Source organism: Nicotiana tabacum, chromosome 19 (genome assembly GCF_000715075.1).
Source record: "Nicotiana tabacum cultivar K326 chromosome 19, ASM71507v2, whole genome shotgun sequence".
NCBI classification, from domain to species: Eukaryota; Viridiplantae; Streptophyta; class Magnoliopsida; order Solanales; family Solanaceae; genus Nicotiana; species Nicotiana tabacum.
Genome location: NC_134098.1, coordinates 47241107 through 47266905, shown reverse-complemented (window position 1 = coordinate 47266905; position 25799 = coordinate 47241107). Strand labels below are relative to the sequence as shown.

General features: G+C 38.2%; 2 protein-coding genes across 3 annotated transcripts; both read left to right on the top strand.

Annotated features, from left to right (window-relative positions):
- The first annotated feature begins 2927 nt into the window (after nt 1–2927).
- On the top strand, nt 2928–17546 carry LOC107786966 (sterol 3-beta-glucosyltransferase UGT80A2). 2 transcript variants are annotated; one of them, XM_016608483.2, is made up of 15 exons: nt 2928–4143; nt 4612–4799; nt 5672–5735; nt 5817–5911; nt 6847–6958; nt 7878–8048; nt 13675–13738; nt 13876–13933; nt 14087–14264; nt 14415–14545; nt 15155–15257; nt 15412–15488; nt 16531–16578; nt 16664–16813; nt 17156–17546. In XM_016608483.2, the coding sequence occupies exons 1-15, from the start codon at nt 3951–3953 to the stop codon at nt 17321–17323; spliced, it is 1800 nt and encodes a 599-aa protein (XP_016463969.1). In that variant the 5' UTR covers nt 2928–3950; the 3' UTR covers nt 17324–17546. The 2 variants fall into 2 exon arrangements, with proteins under 2 accessions (XP_016463969.1, XP_016463968.1); XM_016608482.2 differs by having other exon boundaries at nt 3390–4143; nt 5672–5911.
- Nucleotides 17547–19846: 2300 nt separating this feature from the next.
- On the top strand, nt 19847–20455 carry LOC107786962 (uncharacterized). Its single transcript, XM_016608475.2, has one exon. It carries the CDS (start codon nt 19847–19849, stop codon nt 20453–20455), a length of 609 nt encoding a protein of 202 aa, XP_016463961.2.
- The last annotated feature ends 5344 nt before the right edge of the window (nt 20456–25799 follow it).

Below are 25799 nucleotides of genomic sequence, written 5' to 3'. Positions count from 1 at the left end.
ATACGGGTGAACTCGGGGTTAGTGCACACCCCGACTTCCTGGTAAGTCAAACGAAGTAAGAGTATGAATGTGTGAGATCGAATCTGGGAACTCTTTGAATTGAGGCTGGAACAGGATACTCGCCAACAGGCCTGATGAGACAACACTCCCCGCACCCAGAACGAGCTCCAAGCTCTCGGAAAGCACTACAAACGGTTGCACACAACTAATAGAGGGTCATAATATCCGCACCCAACCGGATATCACGGCGCAGATCTCGCCCGATGACAGTAGTGTATCAGTAATTGACGATAAATGAGTATTTTTACATTTTTTAGAATTATACTAGGGTGAAACTCTCCTATTATGTAAAGTGGAAGATTTTTATTCAATAGACACATTGTAACATGCATATCAAGGCAATACAAATTTATTTCTCTGCTTTCTATCTATTGAAAAGTTCTTATTTTAATCACTATTCTTTATATATATATTTGGCTTCGAATCGAGGGCCCGGTCGAGGACAAGATTATTGTTCAGCTTAAATCTGAGCTCGGCCTAAACGTTACAACTGGTTTGTTTATTCATTTTATCTCTCATTCGTTTATCTAACATTCTTGATTACTTATGTTGAATCAATCTGCGTATCCTTAAAACCGTGTACAAATTTAATTGTTATTCGTTTTAAAGGTAAACGGGAGGACCGAACGATGCAAGATTTTACGAGCTTGATGGGTTTTGAATTGCTCGTCAAAGACGCTAGCTTATACTTCGACGTGATCATCAGACCTACACCTCAAAATGCTTAGCACTAAAACTAATCTTTTTTATATAACTTTAAAATCTATTAAGAATACAAATTATTTTAATTTTTCATTTTTAGCATTTGTTTGCCAAAATAAGTTTCAAATCTTAAATGAATATAAATTATTTTCGACAACCTTTATCAATAAAAATGAAATATGATTTCTTTTACTTTTAAAAAAAGATAAATGTGAACTTAGAAGGTATTTTTTTAATAATAAATATTTAAATTAATGATTAGAAAATAAAGCTATTAAAATATGAATTGCGTTAACGGCTAAGAAAAAAAAAGGAAGAAGCAATTTAATTATGAGAAGCTGCACATTTAGATGAAAGCACATCATAAGTAATATATTTGAAAGCTTGGTAAATGAGAATAAGAGAAATGAAAGAGAATAGCATAAAAAAGATAGTAATATATTTGACAAAAAAATAAAATAAAAATTAAATTAGTTACCTTAACTTATAATTATAGTATAATTATCATCAACTTTCATCTCTTCCTTGAGAATCAGAGGTATAACTGCATCCTTTATTACACTGAATTCCATGACGACTAAGCTATTAATTGTTCAAACAGACATATTAAACTATATAATTATACACAATTACACATAAATCTATACACAATTACACATAAATCTAAGTTTTAGGTGGCTTTCCAAACATGTTTTGGAAGTTGATGTTGTTTATCCTAAAATTTGCTTGCTCTTTTTAATAGTTGTTTTTATATAGAAAAAAGGGGGTTAAAGGCAAGTGAATCAAAAGATAATCCAAAACCCTACATGAGCTAGTTTGAATCGTGCGAGCCGTATAAAAGTTTAAGACAAAAAATATAATGAATCAACAAGACGACGTTCTAAATATCATCCCAAAAGTTATTTCTTTCATAGAACAACATAGAGAAATGGAGAGAGAGAAGGGTGTTTGAGTGTACTGGGCATGATCCTTAGCTTCCTTGAGAAGCTATCTATAGAAGACAAGCAAAAGCTTTTTCTATGATAACATCTTTCGACAGTGCAAAAAGGACTATTGAAAATGCGTTTCTGGTTCAGCACGAAGCTCGCTGGCTGATGTCAGAGAGTTAGTGCGAATATGCTCCAGCTTGCCTCGGAGTCAGGGTCAAAGGAAAAAGATTTGTTGGATCCAGGGCCAACGGGCCACCGGTCCACGAAGGCCTTAATCACTTTGAGGTGGCACCGTCACTCCGAATAACTGGTTATCACAATATCAAATCCACCAGCTACGATACCATAAGTGCTAGAATTTTCTTAGGTACACACTCTCACGTGTCACATTCCTATTGGTACAACTGACAGGTCCGTATTTTTATCCCATATAAATGTAGAGTTTGAGAGATTATTAATTGTCTTTCGAAATGGACTCTGAATACTTTAGCAATAAAGAATATATTTTACAAAAGGAATGAAGAATATTGCAAAGTTGGGTTTCTATCAGAATAGCTTGATAGACATCTGTATTTGTTCGTGTTTGTCATCCCCATCTCTGTATTCAATGAAGTTTCATTTAGACACTTGAACTCAGTCAAAATATATATTTTAAACCCTCCAGCATTAAGTGTTGCTCACTCACCTAACGTGGAGAAAATTTCATGTCCGCACTAGATAAATTAATGCCATAGCTGATCGTTCGCGAGTCGAACTCGCTCTCTTGCCACGCCTTCCACTCACTCGCTTGAGTCGGACTCAAGGATGTTTTGTAGAGCCCCTTGTCCTCACGTCCACTCCCAAGGATCCCCCCTTCCTCGGGTCCTGAAAAAGACACACACACACACACACACACACACATATATATAAATATTACTTTTTAAAAAATATTTTAAATCTATCCCCATCTTCCTATGCTGTCGGCGACCCTTATCACCGGAAACAACCGAAAAATCTTAGGGTCGCCTCTACCGTTTTGCTCTCTTTCCTTATTGCCAAGCACAATCTTAAACCCTAACTCATATATAAAACTCTTCAATTTTCATAAAAAAATTATATCTTGCTCTATGTCCTTGCTCTCACTATTACAGGTAAAATTCATATCACCATAGTAATGTTGAAATTTATAGGCTTCCATAAAGTAACTCTCAAGTACAAAGATACAAAAGGGGAAACAACCAACGAGCAAACTCTTTTGGAAAACCCATGACTACCATGGACTGATAGTCACGGTCGTAGAAAAAATCATAGAAAAATTACTTCACATTTTCATGACTTCTTGATATCTTTAGAAAATCTAACCCCTTTAACAAATTTGTTTATTTAGCTGTCCTAAAAGAAAATTCTTCTCCTTCTTATACTATTATCCACAAAGGGCAGAAGGGAAAGGGGGGGGGGGGAGGGGTTATGATAGGAAGGAGGAGGGGGAGAAGAAGATGGAAAGAACAGGGACAAGGAAGGTGTTGGGATCTGCTTGGGTTGGACAATTATTTTACTCTTTTTATTATTTTGCTTTTTTTCTTTTTATGATTATTTTTTTTAATGATTTTTAATATTTTTAAATCAAAATTAATATATTCACTCTCATTTTTAGAGCGTGTAACCATTTATTTTTTTGACTCAGCAAAATAAATGACATAAGTACACATATTTTTGACTGAGTTCATATCCGAATAAAACTACTTTGAACACAGAGATCGAGATGACAAATACCACCAATTACAAGTATTTGTCACGCTATTCTGCCTTTAACTTTTAAGTAAGGGAGAAGAAGAGAGTTGACAAGAAACTAGGTGGACAGAATAATAGAGGGGTATAATTGACCATAAATCTAGAAAACGCGCCGGACACTTGGAACTTTAGACTACGATTTCTGACAGTAACGGGATTCCAGGCGTCCCACTACTCACGAGGAACATACATTACGGTTTACGGGTCGGCCCTTGCTTCTTGCAGAAGAAGAGACCATTTTTCAAAATATCTCTCATTCATTTCCTATTCGCCCGTTGCTGTTTGATGTGATTAAATCCTCTGCGCTCGATTCTAATTCCTCCCAACTTGGCTTCTCTTTCTCTCCTCTCTCTTCTCTCCAACCCTTCAATTCAGCAATTAATCTCTTTGTGCTAGATTCTCTCTGTTTGCTAGCAGATATTAGAGTTTGGAAAAGTTGCGAGACTGGATCAGAAGAAACAGAGTTCGCCAGAGGTGGTGAAGCCACAGATGGCGGAGTCTTCGCTGAATTTAGGTTCGGCGAGCTCATCTTCTAGTTCCGGCGAAGTATCCGTGTCCCTAGAGAAAGATACTGTAGATGAAAATGGCGATGGTAATGGTTGTGGTGCTGTTGCTGTTGCTGAGCTGGATAGCGGAAAAGTAGCTGGCGGTTCAGTTTCCAATGGCGTCAGTGACTCTTCAGGTTTTGTTTTTCTTTCTAACGGAAATTGTGTAGTTTACCGAGATGCTGTCTGAACAGGATTTGAAGTAAATAAATTCGGCCAGTTCCAAAATGTTTCAGTCTTTTGAATTTTGATCAATATTTAAATGTTTTTTAAAAATATTTTTCGTACAGTTTCTGAGTTACATTTTAATACAAAAAATATTAACTTAGTTCTGGAATTGTCAACTTTATCAGTGATAAGCAAACAATGTGGAGCAAGTTTGAACAGTTTGAATAATTGAACTTAAGTGTTGTCATCAAATCAACTCAGCGGAAACAACAAAAATTCGTAGTACCAACATTCTACTTCTGTTTTATGTATAAACACACTAGACTGACTGTATGCATGTAATAGACGTAAAATGCTATTGATTTAAAGTGAATTCGGATGCTTTTGAAGCAGGCCGTCCTGTATGCTAACTGTAAGTGTGTGATATATAATGCTAGGAACTGCTGGGATGGAAGTTGCAAGAGTAAATACAACGCCTCGCGGAATTTTTAGTTCTGATAAATCAGAATCACATTCAGGTCATCTTAAGTTGGGGAGATCAAAAACCGAGACATCTAGACATAACAGTCAATTTGCTCAAGACACAGCAAAAATTTTTGATGACAAAATTAGTGAACAGCAGAAGGTATAATTCATGATGAAATCATCCTATCACGTCATGTTTCATATTTATAATTTTTTTTTGTTTTGGTTTTGGCTTCTGGTAATCCTTTCTCTCTGCTCTCCATTACATTTAATAAAACTTGTTAATTCTACAATTTTTTACTTTTTTCTGTTATCTCTTCGTGGAAATTAGTTTCACTTTCTATCTAAATCACCTGATAAGATTTACCTATCTTGATAAATTTTCATTTTCAGTGAAAAGCATGTTTTGTTATCATCTCCAAGTAACATATATGGGGTGTCAAATGGGCATGTTAGGCTAAATTTGGATAGGTCAAAATGGGTTTAGTCAATAAATGGCCGTGATCTAACCCCGTCCAGATTATTTGCATCAAGATGCGTCGAGTCAATTTGGGCAAAACAATGGGTCATAACCCAACACCGTGCAACTCAAAACCATTCTGTCATTTTCTATACTTTTATTAATTAAAAACCCAAAAAGATCTATTCTTTTCTTATAGAAAGATAAAGCGTGTGAAAGTGGAGAGTAGAAAAACATATATAACAAAGTAAACAATGAAAAGAAGGTACAGTTTTGGTAAAGTTTTCTTATGGGACTTGGTTGCCCAAATTGACACAAGCTATTAGGTAGGTCAATTTGCACATTACTCTATTTGACCGATGAATATATTCTTAACGCAACTTGTCCAAACTTAGGCGAGTTGGGGGATTACCTCTTTGGGCTAGATTTGGCACCTCTAGAAAATCATACCATTTGGTTTAGTCATTGTTGATGTTTCATATTGTTGAATTTTTTTATCACCCAAGGATGGATAAACTGTTCACCTAATTTACATTATATCGATGCTTGTTACCCACGTAAAAATACTGCAGCTCAAATTGTTGAAGAGAATAGCTACTGTCAAAGATGATGGAACTGTAGAATTTGAGATTCCAGGTGACGTAGAATCCAGAGTGCTTGGAGTTGAATCTGAAAGTGTCTCTAATGAAGTTGACGATGAGCCTCTTGATGCAACAGAACTACAATATATTCCCCCAATACAGATTGTAATGCTTATTGTTGGAACACGTGGCGATGTGCAACCTTTTATTGCAATTGGCAAACGTTTGCAGGTACCTGACATCAATTTGCAATCTCAGATTTTATATCTGCAAGCTGTTTCCACATTTTACACTATTTACATATGTACTTTGTCATGTTAAATTGGTGAAACAGGCTTGCAACTCTTTGAGCAGTGTGTCTTTTTCTCTTTGACTTGACTTCTACATTGGAAACCTATAAGGCCACTTTTTTCTTTAACTTTCCAGTATCCTCTTTTTGTTATGTGTTACAGTCCTAGTCATTTCACTTTTACAGTTTTAATTTGTAATGCCTCTAATCATTTGGTGAATAAAACTAGAATTTTCCCAAAGCTGGAGAAAACCAGTGATCAAGAACTCAATGACTCAGTTTGTGATGTTACCTTCCCTCTTTCTGATTTTTCTTGTTTCATTCTAGTAAATTATTACGGATGATTTATAAGACCAGGCCATTTTCTTTCTTATTAAATGGATTATGTCTCAAATTATGCTCTTCTTGCTATGAGATGCTCTGCTAAAAGTAGGAGCTGAAATTGAGATGGCATTGTCTTTTCGCTGATGGAACATTTGCGCTTGTAGCTGTAGTTTGTAACTCTAAATCTTAAAGCCATGGAGTTACGAAGCTACACTTTATTACGATGTCGATGGGCACCCTTGATACCTGTAAATGCCAGTGTTCCCTCTGACTTGTATTAGGACGGTTATTTTGATTTTCTCTTGAGAACCCTTTCTCTTTGATAGGTCTTGAATTAATGGTGTTCCACTTTTGGTGGTCAATGGATTAGAAGAGTAGTTGTTTCCTTTGCAGTTGCAAACCTTTGCTTCTTATAATATGCTAATCTTCTCTAAGAAGCCGGATCTTATGATGATTTATCTCTTGCTTTATACTTGTCTATGATTGTTCATTGTCATAGCTAAAAGCGTTTCTTTTGGTCTATGCTAGTTTGTTGACAGAACTGCTGATGCAGGATTTTGGTCATCGAGTGAGGCTGGCAACCCATGCAAATTTCAAGGAGTTTGTCCTAACCGCTGGGTTGGAGTTCTATCCTCTTGGGGGTGATCCAAAAGTTTTGGCTGGATGTATGTTCCTAAGTTCCTGTTTGTTCTGAAACTGAACAATCTCATGTGGGTTTAGTGTCTTGCTTGTACTTTATCTAATACTCTGCATTTCTAGATGGATGTTTACTCTTTTAAATGTTTGCAAAACATTGTGTGTGATACAGTCATCATTATCTTTGTAACTCAGTTAACCTGAAACAAGTGCGGGATAACCAACGTGTGATTGGTTAACATAGTTGTGGAAAACTTTGATGTTTAATTGTCATAAGAGAAAATTCATTACGTATATGCATTCATTGGTTAATGTCGAAAGACTACATCTGAATTGCTTGGAAGCGCTTCAATTCTTGTTGCCTATTAATAGTGATGGGGTTAACTAGTGTGATTCCTTTTGCATTTTTAAGGATCATATGTTAAACTTGGCTACCTGCTGCAAAGGGCTTTAAATCTCCAATTTGAAACCAAAACACAAAAAAGAAAGGAAAAAAAAGAAGAAACAATCTGAAAGAAGAAGTCCATCGTTCATTGTTTCTTATACTTGCTAAAAAGTCATTTGCTCTATTGGATAATCACTTTTTCCTTGTACAACTGAAGATTGAAAGACTTCATACTTGCACTTAGATTACTTTGCCTGTAAGAATCTTGTTTTGTGAATGCTATTGGGGCATACATTGAGGATTAGTATTATAGAAGAGTATAAGAATTGTTTCCATGCATCTTGCACATCAGCTGAAGTGCTTTGTTCTCTGGGTTTGTAGATACATGAGAATATGTGGTTTCTCTCTAAGCTGTTGCAAAGAATGTTTTTAGATGCTTGAATATCACTAGTTACTGGTCGCTTCAAATTTCATCACTAGCGATGGGAGCATTTATTCGTAATAGTCATTAAGTTCAAAAGTTCTTTTTTGATTTGACTCAATTTTCTTTCTCTTGATTGTAGATATGGTTAAAAACAAGGGATTCTTACCTTCTGGACCCTCAGAAATTCCTGTTCAGAGAAACCAGTTGAAGGATATTATAAATTCTCTACACTCACCTTGCATAGAACCTGATAAGGATACTGGGGTACCCTTTAAAGCAGATGCTATTATTGCTAATCCTCCAGCATATGGTAAGATTAGTAATTTGTTCATTCTGTACCATTTTACTTACTCATTTCCTTGTTAATACGCATATTAGATGCTTTTCATTCCTATTCTCATAATAGCCAATTTTAACTTTTTGCTGATTGTTTTGTGATGTGATTTGCATGAAGATTTCTTTAGAAAATACTACAACAACAACAACCCAGTAATAATCATACTAGTGGGGTTTGGGGAGGGTAGAGTGTACGCAGACCTTACCCCTACCCCGGAGGGGTAGAGAGGCTGTTTCCGGGAGACCCTCGGCTCAGAGACAAAAGATCTGTATTAACAACAGAAACCAGGCAAATAATATCAACACCGTAAGAGACAACAAATAAGTGGAAGGGCAATAATTATGGTAATAATAAAAATTGAAAATAAAAATAAAAATAGTGTGATGAAACAAAAACCGCTAGCAGTCCTAGACAAAACACTATCAGACTAGCCGGAACAACGAGGAAAAAAAACGCTCAACTACCCCCTAACCTACAACCCTAATGCTCGACCTCCACACCTCCCTATCCAGGGCCATGTCCTCGGAAATCTGAAGTTGCGCCATGTTCTGCCTGCCTGATCACCTCGCCCCAATACTTCTTAGGCTGCCCCTCTACCTCTCCTCGTACCTATCAAAGCCAACCGTTCACACCTCCTAATCGGGGCATCTAGACTCCTCCTCCGCACGTGCCCGAGCCATCTAAGCCTCGCTTCCCGCATCTTGTCGTCTATGGGAGCCACGCCCACCCTCAGTTCATGGGAGCCACGCCTACCCTCTCTCGAATATCTTCATTTCTAATCTTATCCAGCCTAGTGTGCCCGCACATCCATCTCAACATTCTTATTTCGGCTACTTTCATTTTCTGGATATGAGAATTCTTGACTGGCCAACACTCGGTCCCATACAGCATGGCCGGTCTAACCACCGCTCTATAGAACTTACCTTAAAGTTTCAGTGGCACCTTCTTGTCACACCGGACTCCAGACGCTAACCTCCATTTCATCCACCCCACCCCGATACGGTGCGTGACATCCCCGTCGATCTCCCCATCTCCTTAGATAATTGACCCTAGGTACTTGAAACTCTCTCTCTTAGGGATGACTTGCGAGTCAAGTCTCACCTCCACGTTCGCTTCCCCCGACACATCGCTGAACTTGCACTCCAAATATTTCGCCTTGGTCCTACTCAACTTGAAATCTTTAGACTCCAGGACCTGCCTCCATACCTCCGGTCTCTCATTAACGTCGCCTCTCGTCTCATCAATCAGAACTATATCATCAGCGAACAACATACACCATGGCACCTCCCCTTGAATATGGTGTATCAGTGCGTCCATCATCAGGGCAAATAAGAACGGGCTGAGCGCACATCTTTGGTGTAACCCCATAACCATCGAAAAAGGCTTTGAATTATCTCCCACAATTCTAACCCGAGTCTTAGCTCCATCATACAAATCCTTTATCGCCCTAATATAAGCTACCGGCACACCTTTCACCTCCAGGCATCTCCAAAGAACGTTCCTAGGGACCTTGTCATACTCATTCTCTAGATCAATAAACACCATGTGCAAATCCCTCTTCCTATCTCTGTACTGTTCCACCAACCTCCTGATAAGGTGGATAGCTTCCGTAGTAGAACGATCCGGCATGAACCCGAACTGATTTTCTGATATAGACACCGCCCTCCTTACCCTCCCTTCCACCACCCTCTCCCAAACTTTCATGGTATGGCTTAGTAACTTAATACCCCTATAGTTGTTACAATTTTGGATATCCCCTTTGTTCTTGTACAGCGGGATCATCTTACTCCACTTCCACTCATCTGGCATCCATTTCGTCCTGAAAATAACATTAAATAGCTCAGTCAACCACTCCAAGCCTTCTCTACCCACATACCTCCAAAATTATACTGGAATCTCGTCTGGTCCGGTCGCTTTGCCCCGGCTCATCTAACGCATTGCTCCCACGACCTCCTCCACCTTAATACGCCTACAGTACCTAAAGTCTTGGTGACTCTCAGAGTGCCCCAATTCCCCTAACACGATGTTTTCGTCCCCCTCTTGATTCAGAAGTCTATGAAAGTACGACTGCCATCTCTGTTTAATCTGGGCCTCTTCCATCAATACACGACCTTCCTCATCTTTGATGCACCTCACTTGATCCAGATCACGGGCCTTCCTCTCTCTCGTTTTGGCCAGCCGAAATAACTTCTTGTCCCCACCATTACCCCCAGTTCCTCATACAACCACCCAAACGTAGCAGTCTTAACCAACTTGACCGCTAATTTCGCCTCCCTCCTAGCTTCCTTATATCTTTCTCTGTTCGCTCTCCTCTGCTCCTCGTCGGTGCTCTCCACTAACTTAAGGTAAGCCGCTTTCTTTGCTTCCACTTTACTCTGGACCACGTCATTCCACCGCCAGTCGCCTCGGTGCCCGCTTGAGTATTCGTTCGAAACGCCTAACACCTCTCTCACCGCCTCCCTTATACAGTCCGCCGACGCTGTCCACATAACGCTGGTATCCCCACCATTCTTCCAGGCTCCCATAGCCGCCAACCTCCCCTCCAACTCCTGCGCATTATCCTTAGTCAAGACTCCCCACCTGATCCTCGGTTGACCCCGTACAAACCTCTTTTTCCTCTTTATCAAAATACCGACGTCCATCACCAATAGCCTATGCTGTGTCTCGAGGTTCTCACTCGGGATCACCTTACAATCCTCGCACAACCCCTTATCGCACCTCCTGAGGAAAAGATAATCAATCTGAGTCTTAGCCACCATACCCCGGAAAGTAATCAAATGCTCCTCCCTCTTTGGAAAAATAGTGTTCACGATCACCAACTCAAAAGCTCTAGCGAAATCCAACAGTGAAGTACCTCCTCCGTTCCTAACCCCAAAGCCGAAGCCACCGTGCACCTCACCATAGCCACCAGCAGACAACCCAATATGCCCATTGAAATCCCCTCCTATAAATAACTTCTCCGTAAGCGGAGTACCCCGCACCACCTCATCCAACGCCTCCCAAAAGCGCCTTTTAACCTCCTCGTCCAAGCCCGCTTGCGGCGCGTAAGCGCTAATGACATTCAGAGCCTCCAACTACTAACTTAATCGTCATCAATCTGTCACTCACACGCCTAACCTCTACCACTGACTCTCTAAGCTCCCTATCCATCAAAATACCCACTCCGTTCTTGCCCTTCACGGCTCCGGAGTACCACAACTTATACCCGTCGGCATTCCTCGCTTTCGATCCTACCCACCTAGTCTCATGAGCACAAGCTATACTGACCTTCCTTTTTTGGAGAATCGTCGCCAGCTTTATAGACTTACCCGTCAATGTTCCTATATTCCACGATCCAATTCTCAACCTATAGGCTCCCTTGTTCCCCTTATCCCCTTTGGCCCCGTTACACCCCCTGACCCTTGCCCTAACCCCTGCCCGGCCACCCGCCCTCCCCGAGGACATGACCCTACACTGCTATTACAAACCACAACCGCTATACCTACGGAAGTCTATGAAAAAATAGGAATATAGGTCCACTACTAAAATGACTATACTAATTACGTACTACTACGGCAACAGATCAACTAACACAGGAGAGAGAGAGATACAAGAGCCGGGAGGTACCAATTCCCGCAAATATAACCTGGACTTTCGACTTGGTATACTCCCGATGCTGTGGAACCCGATGTTCTGCCGTTGTTCCTGCCAACCGACCTGCTATGCTGCTTTTGCGCGTGCGCCTCCCTCCCGTCACCAAACAGCCACAAAAATGGTACCTGCAGCACTCACAACACACCATGGGACCAAAAAAATAGATGATGGTAGGGCTGTCACCTTCACCACTGGTGGTACACGGATCTAGTGGTGGCCCAATTGAACTCGCCGGACCGGACTAATGTCATCGGAGAACAGCGACGGAGCAGAGACACAACGGGCAGAGAAAGGTATAAAGAAGAGAAGACAGAAGGAACGGCGCCGGCGTGGGAGGAGTTTGCCGGTGCTGGAGGGCTCGCCGGAAATCTGCTGCTAGGTTAAGAAGGGGGAGAAGAGGAAAGGGGAATAAAGAGAGGGGGTAGAGAGTTATAATAGAGAGAGAGGAGAGATAGGGGGGTGTGGGGCTTACCTGGACTGCCCGTCACGCCGGAGCCGGCGCTGGAAGTAACGGTCAAAAAAAAGTGTCGAAGAGAGAGAAATAGATATAAGCTCGTAAGAGAGAAGAGAGCGTCTATCCACATCGTGCACGATTTCTTTAGAAAATCCGAGTCTTTATAAACCATAAATGAAACGAAACCCAGAAATGAAATGGAAGATTTTGCTCCAGCACTTTACAGATTAGGCTAGTATTTTCAGCCACATAGTCTCAGAAAACATTGTGCTTTTCTCAACTTTGGCAAGGGGAAATAAGATAATTCTCAGAGAGAATCCTAATTATATTACCTTACGTAGTAGTGAGCTCTGCTCCTGTAGTCAAGCTTGTGGTCTGCCTTTTACTTTGCCATGTACGACAACAACAACAACAACAACCCAGTATAATCCCACAAGTGGGGTCTGGGGAGGGTATGATGTACGCAGCCTTACTTTGCCATGTGCGGGAAAAAATTTCAGAGAGTATTTCTTATTTGTATAATGTAGTCAGTGGAGAAGAGACTGACTCCAACTTCATTGGGAAATCTTTTACTATAACTTACTATCTCAAAGAATTGAGGGTATGATGTACGCAGCCTTACTTTGCCATGTGCGGAAAACAAATTCAGAGAGTGTTTCTTATTTGTATAATGTAGTCAGTGGAGAAGAGACTGACTCCTACTTCATTGGGAAATCTTTTACTATAACTTACTATCTCAATGAATTGAGTTATTTCTTGCACTGTATCGTGTATATTAAAATTGTTAGCAGGACGTAGGAGATTGTGACCAGATTTTTATGCTCCATTAGTGTTCATTTAGAGTCTATTTTGATATATAGAAAAAGCACCATTCATATTATCTGGCAATTGGTTTTGGTTAGTAACTTTGATGACCCATGAAGTGTAGTTAGATATGTGCAAATTCATTTAAACTTGGAAATTTTTCTTTATTCAAGCATATACTATAATATATTTTACTTTCAGATCCGTAAATATAGCAATTCTATTTAAGGACCAGAAAAGCTGTCGACTCTGTGTCATTTTGTTTGAAGCGTAGTTGTTGAATGGTTACTTTCACAATTGACCTGCACGAATTTTAGCCAGCTCACTAAAGGTTTTGGAATGGATCTTGAGGGTGGTTGTGTTGGTTTTCGGCTAATAGAGTTGATTCTAGTTTGATATTCGACGTTCATGCTTGTCGGGCATGATCTTACAAGTGAAAAGGAAACAGTTTCCAATTTTACTAGGATGTGCTAGATGTGTTCTGTATGCTTGGCTTAGTTTTCTTGCCTCATAAAATACCATTTCAACTTGTCTTGGAGGACTCAACTCCAGTCAAATTTCTGTTAGTAATGGCTTGTCAAGTTCATTTCGGACTTTGATTGAGGTTCTTCTCAAAGCTTTTATGCTAATCAAATACGTTGGATGTACGTGCTTGTGGGAATGGTGAAATAATAGTTTCTATTGCTAACCTGGAAATCTTAATTTCAGGGCATACACATGTTGCAGAAGCACTGAAAATCCCAATTCATATTTTCTTTACAATGCCATGGACGTAAGTCTTGCTTGGGTAATGGAGAATTACGAAGCTATTTCGTTATTCATTCTATTCATTTCTATTTACATGTCCTATTGAAATGTTAGATCTGGACTTTATGTTAGTAAGTAAACGCTATTATCTTTTTGTACCAGGCCAACTAGCGAATTTCCTCATCCATTGTCCCGCGTTAAACAACCTGCTGGATATAGGGTGAGTTGGATTCTAACATCTGCACTTTGCATCTAGTGTTGCCTTTTCCTTTGACATTGCCTTGCTCCCTCCCCTTTCCCACCCCACCCGACTAAAAAGATAAAAAACGAAGGTTGTTTTTTGTTTATATTTGCTCTTTTTTGAATTGTGCAGCTGTCGTATCAGATTGTTGACTCCTTGATTTGGCTAGGAATACGTGATATGATAAATGATACCAGGAAAAGAAAACTGAAACTAAGACCAGTCACATATTTAAGCGGTTCCCAAGGCTCTGAGTTGGATATCCCGCATGGATATATTTGGAGTCCTCACCTTGTACCTAAACCAAAAGGTAATTATTCAGATGTCTGTTAATCTGATAGAGGAAGTCCTTTAGCTTCCCGGCATTAACTTAGAAGAAATTTGTATTCCCTAAGTCTTATCAGATGCATTCTTGTTTTAAAAGTTGCAACTTTTTCTTTATATAGTTCCACTTTTGCAGATTGGGGACCTAAGGTTGATGTGGTGGGATTTTGCTTCCTCGATCTTGCATCGGGTTATGAACCTCCAGAATCACTAGTAAATTGGCTGAAAGCTGGTCAGAAACCTATTTACATTGGGTTTGGTAGTCTTGTGAGTTACCGGATCCTCATTTTTGACCATATTTGCTTTCTGCTCATTCATCTTCTCCTCTTCCTCCTCATCTTCGCTTTAAAAGAGAAGTAAAATAAAGAAACTAAAAGTTTCTCTCCATGTAACCATAGATTCCTTCTTTGCTTGTCCCTGAGAATTTTGAGAAAAAAGCGGAACGGTGTCTCCTTGTTTCTAGTACCCTTGCAGTTTGCACCTGATGATTAGTTATCATTGTCAAATTTTGTACCTGTGAAGCAATTTTTGTACCTGTGACTGCTAAAATAGCTATATGTAGAATGTCCTATTCTATGCTCTACTCTTTGAACTCATTTTTTGTCTGAAACATCAAATTCCTGTCAAATGTTATCCTAACAAGTGTTATATCAAAAGCTATTTAAAACAATTGCAAATTCTCTAGGAAGGGATCTGTGTTAGCATGTACATACAAATTACATTCGTTGTCTTCAGATATAATTTAGATAATGCTAAATATTGGTCAAACTATAGTAGTGCTGCATTTGATATACTTAATGTTTTGATATCCCAGAGTCCAAGCTTTAGATTTCTTTAGTATCCATCTCTAACTTTAACTTATTTGTACAATCTCAGCCTGTTCAAGAGCCAGAGAAAATGACCCAAGTAATTGTTGAAGCATTAGAACTCACTGGACAAAGGGGGATCATCAACAAAGGCTGGGGTGGCCTTGGCAATTGTAAGTTCCATTTCTGGATTTAGGAATTCTGTTTATTATTCTAGTGTAAGAATAGGCAGTTTATTTATTTATCTTTTTATTTACTTTTGTGTATGTAACTCATGTAATTTTATAGGTGGAACTCAGCTAATACCTTTTTTTGTTCTGTACCCAGTGGCTGAACCAAAGGATTCTGTATACTTGCTCGATAATTGTCCCCATGATTGGCTTTTCTTACAATGTTCTGCAGTGGTGAGCCTTTTGCTACGTTTACATCTTTCCTGTTACTTTTAGCTCTGCACCAATAAGGATACGAAGTTCAAGGAATATAGGATAAGGCCAAAGGACAAAACTTGGGGCAGAGGGTGAGGGTTGAGGCGGACTGCAAAACGGAGGACTGACAAGTGATTTTCAATATTGACTTAGTTTTATTCATTGGTTATCCATAGTTTTTATGTGGGATTATCGATAAGGACTTTGGTTTTATTCATCGATTACCCATGGTATCATGTTATTAATTAGTTAATACTGTATGCGTCATGAATTCTTGACTATTAGAGTGGAATGGCCTGGGCTTGAGACATAAGATGCTGTGACATGACTTTGGGCTTGTGTGCGTCCTTGCCCACTTTTTCATAGTGTCTACAGCTTTTGACCACGCGTAGTTCTCTGATTATGTTCCATATGTTTCCCGCTTTCCCTCCCTTTGTACTTATAGATGTGTGAGTATGTGTCGGTTTGGTGGGTTTATTGACCAAACATAATCCCACACTGGGATGTTCCAGCCATCAGTTGGAAAATATTGGTTAGATCCAGGACCAAGTGGTGCCAACATGCAACGTTAATGTAACAACAATTGTTTGGATTAGAATGTTTAGTAAGCCTGGTGGCTGCGTTAGACTAAGTAATTTTGTTTATGATGTTTGTGCTAAAAAGAGCAATTTGATTAGCTGTTTTCTCTCATCACAACTATTTTACTCTTGTCAAGATCCGAGATTGAAGTGCTGCCTCTTTCCCGGTGTCCTGTCTATTATAAAAAGATAGGTTACTTCTTTGTAAGTTCAGTTCAAGTGAAGATTTTATGCTGCTTGGAGTTGCAGTTGGGTGGGGAAATTGGTGGCTTGGTACTTTTTTGCAACTGCCAAATACACTATTGCTTCATAAGGGCCACTCTCACTAGTCCTCATTCAATTGAAAGCTTTAACAAACTCCCTTTTATGTGCTTTGTATTCGAATTATCCAAGCTTAGCATGCATATGATAAGTGACATGGCCGGTTTTCTCTTTCTTTCCAGGTGCACCATGGGGGTGCTGGAACAACGGCTGCTGGTCTTAAGGCTGCGGTGATGTTTCCAGCTACTTCTGTTTACTCTCGTTTCCTTGTGCTTATTTGGCTAACCGTATCTTATCAGTATTTTTGGATTACAGTGTCCAACAACTGTTGTCCCCTTCTTTGGTGACCAGCCATTTTGGGGGGAAAGGGTGCACGCTAGAGGTGTAGGCCCTCCACCTATACCTATTGATGAATTTTCACTTCCTAAGCTGGTTGATGCAATTAATTTCATGCTTGATCCTAAGGTACTTTGCTATTTATTTTTGTCGCATGTACTGAATTGCTTGCTGAAGTTATTGAAGAGCAAAAGTATTTTACTATGAAGTTAGCCCATATCCTGGAGTTTAATTTGCCAAAGTTATGTTCAAAGGGCCTTTTGGGTCTTAGTTTCTTACTGCATTATCCTCTAGATAACTAGAAACTTGAGAGTAATGGTGAGGTTATCAATTCAAATGGATATTCCTTGTTTACCGAATTGAAAATTTGTTCCTTTCTATTATTTTTTTTATTTTGAAGAATTTTGGATGTTTTGGAAACTTGAGAAGGTGGAATTGTTTCTCGAAATGAACTAGTGAGATAACGCACAGGTAAAGGAGCGTGCAGTTGAGCTGGCTAAGGCGATGGAGAATGAAGATGGGGTCACTGGAGCAGTAAAAGCCTTCTTTAAGCATCTTCCACGCAAAAAGCTTGACCCTGATCAAATAGCTGCAGCACCAAGTTTGTTTTCTATAAGAAGATGCTTCGGTTGTTCCTAGATCTCAAAGTGGATAAAGATATGAAATTGGCTCTCTGTCACTATTAGCTATACCTTGTTCCTGTAATTATAGAATATTTTTATATACACCCAATTGGCCTCTCCTAGCCAGAACCTGTTATTGTTCCATATAACACACTCAATTTCCTGTTCATCATAAGATGAATCAATGTTGTAAATGACAGTTTTAAATTGTCCTAGTAATGTTTTAAGACTTCTTATCATGGGATGTCCTTGCATTTTAGGAGAATGTCTTTTCCAAAATTAGAGTGTGTTTATGTTTTTTTACCCTCCTGATCTGAATCTGGAAAACAGTTTCCTTTGCAAGATTTTCTGGTTGCTCAGGTGGGCTTAGTTTGTTGTAAAATTTATAGCAGCATGCCATCGAGAAAGTACAATTTCCAGAAAAGTAACGATGACGACAAGGAGGGGTTCCGTAACTATCCTGTATTTGTTATTCCCAAAGCTCTGCGAACTAGCTTTCAGTTGTTGGCTTGTTGCAGCATTTAATAGAGAGAGTTGCACTTGTATTTGAATTATTTTTCCTTCTTATTTACACAGTATAATTTTATCATTTCGGCACCGGTGCGAAGGTGGACAACTGTCAACGCACTTGTAATAACTATATGACTTTAATTTGTTGGCTGAAAAAACTTTTGAGAACCGCCACGTCCGTGAACACATGGACCACTGTTTTTATTGTTTGTGTATGTGGGTGCTGACATATACGTGAAATCCCAAGACATGCAGCCAATGGATGGAAGGAGGACAAGTTGCATATATAGCCATTGGCGGTGGATGTCAGATAGTGATGCAGGGAAACAAAGAGAAGAACTAGTTGCTCTTTTTTTCCCCATCACTATTTATTGAAAAAAGCAGTTTTAGGGCAGTCGTAGGCCATTATTCAAAAACAAGAGAGATGATAAATCAAAAAAAGAAGGCAACGACCATAATTCTGACCCAATCCTCTAGTGTGGCTAGCTTTTGTCAGCTAGGAAACCATTGGAGAGAACAAGCAGCACTAGCTTTTGGGCATAGTAATAACTTAATACTATTACTTTGGAACAGTAGTAGTGAATCTAGACTAAACACAAGACAGAACTCATAACATCTAATTCGAACTCTATATGAATAGCTCAGGTTCTATTTACGTGTACAAAATTAGCACAAATATAAAGAGCAAAATTCATATTGAATTGGCCATTGTTTTTTGATACAAAAGTATCTTTTATTTGTCAGGCTAACACAAGCTGTACTTACAGGAGAACCAAAAAAGTCAATTCTTTATCAAGAATGTACTTTACACAGCAAGCTTTATGCGCCTATTTGCGATATTGAGCATCACTTGAGCAATTCTATGGGGCTATATAAGATTGTTTTTTCTTTAAAACTAAGCTCTTCCCCACAAAAAGGGCAAAGTTTACTAATTTTATTGAATAGAAAAGCATAGATACTTGCAAAATTTAGGAGACTTTTTTAAGAGAGTTTCATATTTTTTTGGGTGAGAAAAAAAAGACAAAGAAGTGAAGCTAATTGAAGAGCACCTGCAGTAGAAGTTGTCAGAAGGGGTGGGAGGCAAGATTCAATTAACCAACCCATACAACATAAGTCTGCTGAGTTCTGATCTAACCAATCTCTTCCATTGCCTCAGCATGCAGAATCATCATATTGGAGGACACTTTGCTTTCTCCCCACTTATCCTCTTCTTTTACTACTACTACTACTACTACTCAAATTCTCTCTCTCTTATATCTCTTCTCTATATTCAGTTCCCCAAGCCCATACACCCCTCTTGTGCCTGTCCATTTGCACACTTTTTAATACTCCACTTCATTATTTCTGTCTTCACATTTCCCAAGCTCAGTTTCTGAACTTAAAGTGTATCTCTTCCCACCTCTTTCTTTGATCATTTCATAAGTAGTCATAACTCATAACCCTCAAGTTCAAAAAGTCTCTATTCTTGTTTCTTTCTGTTCTCCTTAATTTCTTCCTCTCTGCTCTTCTCCTCCAACTTAAAGCAAGTCGTCTTCATTTTTCTCAAGGTTTGTATGTACTTCACCATAACTTTATTTCATTATTCCACTTTTATTTGGAAGTATATTTTTAGTCAAGCTAGTACGTTTACTTTAAAAATCATATATATGCAAGGGCAAAGCTACCTGAAGTGAAGGAGTTTAATTAAATCCCGAAAAATTATACGGATAAAATAATCTTTATATATATATATATAAATTGTTGAATCTTCTTGAAATAGATTCATATCTTAAATTTCTCCCTCCGAGATTACTGGTCCTATGTTTTACAGGAACCTTTTAGTCCTATCCAAGATTTATATCCAAGTTTGAAGATAACAAAAAATTCTACTAATTTTTATTTTTATTTTTTATATGTTGACTTCAACTCATGATTAGGGATTGTAATGCAGAAGTAGTTGTTGTTTCTTTCACTATTCCAGAACCTAGTCATTCCTAATTCTTCATTTATATCCCTAACTAGGTTTTATTGTGACATTTACTTTACAGATATGGAGAGTGAGAAAGTAAGCCATGTCCAACCAAATAATTCAGAAGACAACAACACAAGGTCATTTCCATGCTTATATTGTTCAAGAAAGTTTCATAGTTCACAAGCTTTAGGAGGCCATCAAAATGCTCACAAGAAAGAAAGGACAGCAGCAAGAAAAAACAAGAGAATTATGTCATCTCATCATGATCATTATGCTGCTAACTTCTCTTCAGTACTTCCACAAGCACCTCTTGTTTTTGCACCTAACCATCCAATTGGTCTTATAAATCATCCTTCTCTTTACATAACTGCTCATGCAGCCAACTTTTGTCAGTTTCCAGCTGCTCAGCAGCAGCAATTTTCTACTAGTAGATTTGGATCAAATGGCGCACCAAGATTTGAAAATAATGCAATGGTCTATCGAAATGGGAATTATTTGAGTAATAGTAATCCGTATGTGTATGAAGGGGACGAACAAGGTTTCCCAAAATGGCAAAGGAGTATTAGTCAAAGATGCAACAATAATGATTTCTTTCAAGAATGTGAAGATGATCTGAACGTACCAGCTTTTGTTAAGGACCATGAAAGGGATAGAGATCAGAAGCTTGATTTGTCACTCCATTTATAGTTTTCTTTCGCTTTTTTAAATTTTTATTTAGAATGCACATCACTTCTCCCCTTTTTGTAGTCTTAATGATATATCATAGTGTCCGGTGCATTCTGATGCCTAATCTAATTGACGCTTCTTCTAAAGCGCACCGCATTGGTCTGCTCGCAACATTCTATCTTTTAAACCCAACGTATTTGATGTTATTTAATGTGCAATAATTCTACTTATGTCTATTATGAATCTGCACTTTAAGAGCGATAAACTTGTTGGATTTTATAGTAAATTTGGCTTTGTACTACAGTTAGCTATGCCAAGAATTTCCGAGAAATTCCAAAAATTCTTGTTATATCCTCAAATGATGGATAAGAATATTTTAAGAGCGAAGTGCAAAATATATTTACGCACAATTTATTTGAATATTTCTAACAAATTTTAATGGATAGCAGTTTACTATTTAGTGGAAAATGATCAAATTTGCCTTTGCACTATACGTTACGGGGCACTTTTGCCCTCGGTTAATGGTTAAGGTCATTTGTGTCGTTACTGTTATAAAAGTGGCACACATTTGCCCTTACTTTCAAATCCATCAAACAGAATCTTAAAAAAAAAATCAACTTATGAAAAGGGGCAAAAGTGTTCTATGTCGTATTATTCAGGGACAATTCTGATCTCACAAAACAATAATCTGTCACCACCACCTCTTTCTACCATGTACAGCAACCGCCATAACCACCGATCTCCACATGTGACGACCCAATCAGTCGTTTTGAGCAATTGCATTCCGTTTAGCCGTTTGAAGTCTTGAGTAGCTTCATATGTGTGATTCGTCGATTTTGATTTTTAGGTGATTCGGAATTGATTTGAAAGAATGAATCTCATGTTAGAAGCTTTAAGTTGAAAGAGTTGACCAAGTTTGACTTTTGTGTATTTGACCTCAGATCGGAGCCTTGATGGTTTCACTAGGTCCGGATGGTGATTTTGGACTTGGGCGTATGCTCGGATTTGCATTTGGATGTTTCTTGAAGGTTTTGGCGTTAATTGATGAAAGTTGACAATTTGAAAGTTCATAGGTTTGACCGAGAGTTGGCTTTGATGATATCGGGTTCAGATTGTGGTTTCGGGAATTGGAATAGCTTCGTTATGTCATTAGGGATTTGTGCGCAAAATTTGAGGTCATTCGGAGTTGATTTGATATGGTTCGGCACGAGTTTTGGAAGTTGAACGTTTAAAAGTTCATCAAGTTTGATTTGAGGTGCGATTCGTGGTTTTGATATTGGTATGTGTGATTTTAGGCCTTGAGCAGGTTCGTGTTGTGTTTTGGAACTTATTGGATATATATGGACAGGGTCCCGAAGGGCTCGGGTGAGTTTTAGACGGATTTCGGACCATTTTGGGCCATGTTGATATTGCTGATTTTCTGCTGTTACTTGTTGCTTCTGGTATTCTTCACGATCGCAAAGGTCCAGCCGCGATCGCGAAGTGTGTTTTGGCTATTGGTGGTTTATTCATCGCGGAGGCGACTCAGAGTTTGCATTCACTGAGGTTTGGTTTGGTTACTGTTCGCGTTCGCGTAGTGCTGAGTGGGAGCTGGGAGATGGAGGATCTTCACCGCGTTCGCGTAAGCTTGGTCGCATTCGCGGAAGCTTGGGCGTTTGTGTGCTTCGCGTGCATATTGGAAGTGTCGCAAACACGTAGAGCTTTTGTGTTGCAGTGGCATTTGTTCTCCGCGATCGCGAAGCTTTTCCCGCGATTGCGATGAGTATCCCTGGGCACCGAAGGTTCCAGACATTTTATCAAATTTTGCGCTATGGAGCTCAGATTTGGGCGATTATGGAGGCGGTTTTCACCACATGGCTTGGGGTAAGTATTTTGTACCCGATTTTGATTATATTCTGTGATTCCATCTTCGTTTTTGGCATTTGATTAATGATTTCAAAAGAGAAATTGGGGTTTTTTTTATCTAAACTTTTCTAAACTGAATTTTAAGTTTTGATCATCTATTCAGAGTCGGAATTGAGGAAAAATAGTATGGTTGGACTCGTAATTGAATGAGTTATCGAATTTTGTGAGTTTTGTGGGGTTTCGAGGTACGGGCCTCGGTTTGAATTTTTGGTTGACTTTCAGTATTTGATTATAGATTCAACCTTTATCGTTTGGATTTGCTTCCTATGGCATTATTTGATGATGTTGAGTTGCTTTTGGCTAGTTTCGAGCCATTCTAAGGTCGATTTGAGCGGGATGTCACTTCTAGTGTATCGATTTGGCTTGTTTGAGGTAAGTGTCTTGCCTAACTTTGTTGAGAGAATTTTTTCTTCTAATTAATATTATTTGCTACATGTGGCGGTGATGCATATATGAGGTGACGAGCGTATATGCATATGCTAGGGTTAATCATGCTCGGGGGGTAGATTATATGAGTATTTGTGCCTAGTTGGAATATGTGACCTTCTTGCTTCATGTTTTACTTGATGTCTAGATTAATATGAATATAAAGTTAAATGCAAGAAACCATGATTTAGCTTATTAAAACTTGATTAAAATTTGACGGATTTTTGTGAAACTATTAATGTGCTAAATTTGGTCATCACTATACTTAATTACAAATACATCGCTACGACCGTTGTTCTTGAGATATTGGATTCTATACTTGAGTTGAAGATAGTTTTTTGAGATTGGTTGAGATACTTAAACAATGAGGTTCTTGAGGTTTGTTGAATTGTTATTGGCTTGAAAGCTGTGATTTATGTTCATTTGGAATATTCGCCTCCTTGATATTATTCATGCTTCCTACCTTGCTTCTTATTAATATACATGTGTTTGATGAGGAAGAGTGTAAAGCATGATAGGTGATGTCATACCATTTCATATACATTACCATGAGAGGAAGAGTGTAAAGCACGAAAGGTGATGTCGTGACATGTGAGTTAAGAACGAAGGGTGATGCCGTGCCATTTTATTTACATTATCATGTGAGGATGAGAGTAAAAGCACGAAGGGTAATGCCGTGCTATTGCTTTCGTATTATCATGTGCTCATGGCACGAAAGGCAGGCAAGGACGAGAGACATGCATTATATTGTGATATCTTTTTCTTGTGTATATATTCATACCTTTATCTTGAGCTGTTACTGTTGCACCTATATTTTTTATGTGACTTGTCGTTGTTGTTTTGTCTGTGTCCGTTAACCTCAATTGTTGCTGTATTATCCATGCTTCTATCTGTTTAACTTGCAAATATCATACTTTCCTTCTTGTTTGTCATATCTACATCTATGACGTTTCTCATTTGTTGCACTTTCGTATAAGCCTTCTACCATATTAGTTATTGATACCTTCTAGTTATTTAGCTTAAAAAGACCATGCTTTCCCTCTTGTTTGTTATATCTACATCTAAGCCTTCTACCATGTTAGTTAGTGAAATTTATGTTCTTTTATCTTAATTGTTGTCATTACTTCTATGCCTTCTACCTAGTCTGTTATCGTTGTCCATATGCACTGCCTTGTTCGTTATTACTACCTGTGTATCTCCCATTTTGTCGTTACTGTTATTGGCATTTTTTTCACCTGATTGGTACTGTTATACGAATGTTCGGTAGGGATGAGATAAATGCACGAAAGGTGTTGCCGTGCCATTTGATTCGATATCTTGAGTTCATTTCTGACTCCATGAAAGCTCTGGATTTAATACCGTGGTTTGATGGTCATCGCTTTAAGGAAATAATTGGTTGTGATATTGATATATATATTGATCGTAATTTCTTCTAGTAATCATTTACTGCTTCGCATATTTGTCCTTGTACTCTTCTCTGTTATGTTTTAGTATTGTTTCTATTGCTATTCTATTGCATATGTTATATCAGTTAGTATCTTTTAACTAAAAATCCTCGTCACTACTTCATCGAGGTTAGTCAAGATACTTACTGGGTACAGGGGTCAGTTGTACTTATACTACACTTTTGTACCTTGCGTGCAGATCTTGGAGTTGTTGTTGCTGTGTATGGCGGGAGCTGGCATTGAAGATGTACTTGTGTTCCAGTTATGTCTATCACTTGTCCTTGGTAGCTTTAGATTCGAATTATGTTTATGTATATTCCAAACAGATATTGTAATTGTTTCAATTTAGTTTTGTAGATCTAAGTCTTAGTGACTCATGACTTGTACTACCAGTCCTTGGGTTGTTGTATAAAGGTTGAGTTATTTCATCATTTATTTCTCATTAAATCTCATTTGGAATATGTTGACTGTTAGTTGGTGTACCTAGTGGATTGGGTTAGGTGCCATCGCGACTAGTGGATTTTGGGTCGTGACACCACCATAGCTTTAATGTTTCCCTCGTGAATCAAATATTAAAATGGCTACAGTCCCAATGGCGAAAGCATGATTTTTTTTCACCAAGGGGATTCAAAAAATAAAAAAAGTAAACACGTGAATAAGCTAAGGGGATTAAATTGATTGAATCAAACCGTATCGAACAGAATTAGGTTTCTTTCAACAAAATTGTAGGTTTTTATATACATTTATAATCATATCAAATAATAGCATAGGTTTTTAATTTTATAAAAATAAATCGAAAAAGTAACGAACTGTACCAATATTTTTATATAAGAAATATATTTCATATATTAAATTTAAAAATAATAAACCATTAATATTTTTTCCTTAACGTCTTGGGATTATAGAAACAACTACAAGTCAACAGGTAATTAACATCCAAAGTCCCAACTCCCCAAATTATTTTGCCACTTCCATTCAAACTAAATTAGTTACTGCATCTGGTAACAAGTCACAAGGTATTCCAACGATCTTGAGTAGCAAGCAATAAGATATTGGGTATCTTTCCTCTTGTATGATTTAGATTTCTCTTGTTGGATAATTAATATCCTAAAAGACTCTATTCTTGAGTCCAACTTGATTAATATCTATCCACTCAGGTGATTTATATCTCCTTATCTTTGCTTAATCTATTTTATGTTGTTATAGAATAGTCGAATGAATCTTTATTCTGACTATCTTTCATCTTTTCTTATTCAAGTTTTCTTGTATTTTTAAATAATAAAAATACTTATAGAGGTTTTCAATCTTCTATGCAAGTACGTATGTTATCGCGTTCTACTACTAGTGAGTCTTATATAACATTTTAAAAAATAAATAGAACCATACCGGTATCGAAAAAAAACTAAGATGATTAGCACGGTTTTAAAAAAATTTAATTTTGATTATACGAATAAAGTAACCGAAAAATTGATATGGTATAAATTTAATAAAAGAACTGGCCGAACCAAAGCATTGACACTCCTGCTCATTACACTCACTCACTTGGATTAAAACACCATTAATGAAAAATTACTCTCCTCCATTAACAC